The 2,268-nt window shown below is 34.7% G+C and overlaps 1 protein-coding gene across 1 annotated transcript in view; it reads right to left on the bottom strand.

The window, feature by feature from the left end:
- LOC107630117 (G-type lectin S-receptor-like serine/threonine-protein kinase At4g27290) overlaps positions 1-2,103 on the bottom strand; it is a 5,706-nt gene extending 3,603 nt beyond the window's left edge. Inside the window, exons 1-2 of the mRNA XM_016333159.2 lie at positions 1,436-2,103; positions 509-1,373 (exon numbers count right to left, since the gene is read on the bottom strand). Coding sequence (XP_016188645.1) covers positions 509-1,373; positions 1,436-1,840 — 1,270 coding nt within the window. The 5' untranslated portion in view covers positions 1,841-2,103. The remainder of the gene's footprint in view (positions 1-508; positions 1,374-1,435) is intronic.

Genomic DNA, 2,268 nt, shown 5'->3' with positions numbered 1-2,268 from the left:
AATTTTCCTTTGAAAAATTTTAAAGATAAAAACCATAATTTATTCTTTATTTTATTAGGAACATTATCTAATATTATAAATGACTATAGACTAATTTGTCAATGTGCTTTTTGGTTAGTACTTTATGCAATACAAAAATCTTTAGATCCAATTTGGGATTTCAATCTTTTCTTTATTTTAACTTACGTAAACAGCTAAAAATCATCAAGGAGATTCTAATCAAAATGGTACATTAGTTTTAACTTGATAATCAAAATCAAAATAGTTTCTTAATTTTTAAACTAATCAAAATAGTTCTTCATTTTTAAACCGTAAATAAGTTTTATACTGAACGTTCATTTTGATTGGTTTTAAAACTAAGTGGCCATTTTGATTATCAAGTTAAAGCTAAAAGACCATTTTAATTATTATTTTAATTATCAAGGGGGAACAAGCCTTCCTAATCCACAAAGAAACTTGTAGAAAAAATCAGAAGGGAAATTGAGGAGGGATGAAGAAAAATAGTTACCTAATTCTGAAGCAGGGACTTTAATGTAAAGGTCTTGTCCTCCTTTAGAGAACATCCTCATGTCAATGAGATGATCAAACCAAAGTAGGCAGCCACTTCCTCCATTACGAATATCCATATTTGCATACGCTGTACAAGAACAGTTTTTCAAGCAGGATTCTCGACATTCCTCAAGATTCATTGTCTTATTATACGTTGAAGAAGATGTATCTGGCAACTTCATATCTCTGTACCTCAGGAACCCATCTGTGTTATTACAATCTAACCAAGTCTTTCTGACGCAACCACTAGACCAATCAGACATATTCCATTGTCTGGGAAATTTGGAAACATATGCTTTCAAACATTCACATGTTGGAGCATTACCATCCATATAGCATATAGAATTTGAACCACAAAAGGCATACATTTCACACTGATCTACCAGCTGAGTTGGAGTGTTTTTAACCTGATTTCTTGTTTGACTTGTCCAAACCAAAACATTACCCGTACCTGAAGTGATTGTTCTGTATATGGAGAAAAGGGACCTATCACTCATTGTGACCTGATAATAAATCTCTTCATCATTCACTACAAAATCGATGCTATATATGTTGTTGGCATATGGATATCCTGAAAAAGAAAGACCATTCCATGGTCCTGCTCTAGTAACTATTACTGATCCCTTCATTTGTACTAGTTGCGGATACCCTTTGGGTTTAATTTTTAAAGAATACTCTCCTATAGCAGGGTCATTTGAGCTTTTCCAACACGATAGAAATCTATTCAGACCAGTAACTAAGTTTAATCCAAGTTTCATTCCTGGCATCAACGTATCAGAAGGATAGTCAAAACTCTGCCACAAGAAGTTGTCCTCCGCAGCATCCTATTGGCTAAGTTGCACGAATATTGATACGTGAATATATACATAATCCTGTGCAACATAGCGTGTTGGTACTTCACAACAAGATTTCCCGAGTCCAAGAGCTGTGCAGTTAAGTTATTTGAAGCTTGGAGGGATGAAGATATATTGGATGACCAAACAACACTAGTGTTTGCGTCATTGAGAAGTTGAAGAATTCCCTTGTCACTGAATTTCAAGACTCCGGACGTGCTTTGAAGGGGTCTTTCTCTATTGGCCACCCACACTACTGTCGGGTTTCTTGATGCATCTCTGTACCACACACCCAAATACCGACTTGTGCAAGTTTTAGGACTGAAAAAACCTAGTTCAAAGCTTCCATCAACTGAAACTACGGTCTCACCATCTCTCATAGATTGACCCGTTCCCAACCGATCTGTTGAAGTGGAAGTTCTCACGCAAGACACTAGAAAGAACCAAATAATTAACATACTGATGAACTTTCCTACAAGTCCCTAATGAATATGAGCTATTAATAGCAAGTAAGAAGAGAATTTTCCAATGGCTGTAATCTTCTCTACTTGTGGAAATAAATTAGTCATGGAAACGGTGATGTGATTTAATCACATATGGAACCTTGAAATAGAAGCGTCTTCCAGTAGAATAGTTACTTTACACAATAGCCACAATTGATGATAATATCTCATTTCAGAGGTCTCTCCTCTTGCTCTTAGTCATCTTGACTTGGACAGTGACTCTTTCCAATCATAATAGGCTCGTATAAGATAGGAAGGAGAAAGCATTAGCCACCACTATAAACGTCATTACTTGTACACCTAAAAAATTATGGTCTATGCAAATTTTTTTCTATGTTAAAATTATAAATTTTAATTTTTTTTTTTAAAAATATGAAAATATA

The sequence above is a fragment of the Arachis ipaensis genome, chromosome B03 (genome assembly GCF_000816755.2).
Source record: "Arachis ipaensis cultivar K30076 chromosome B03, Araip1.1, whole genome shotgun sequence".
Taxonomy (NCBI): Eukaryota; Viridiplantae; Streptophyta; class Magnoliopsida; order Fabales; family Fabaceae; genus Arachis; species Arachis ipaensis.
This window is presented reverse-complemented; position numbering and strand designations above follow the sequence as displayed.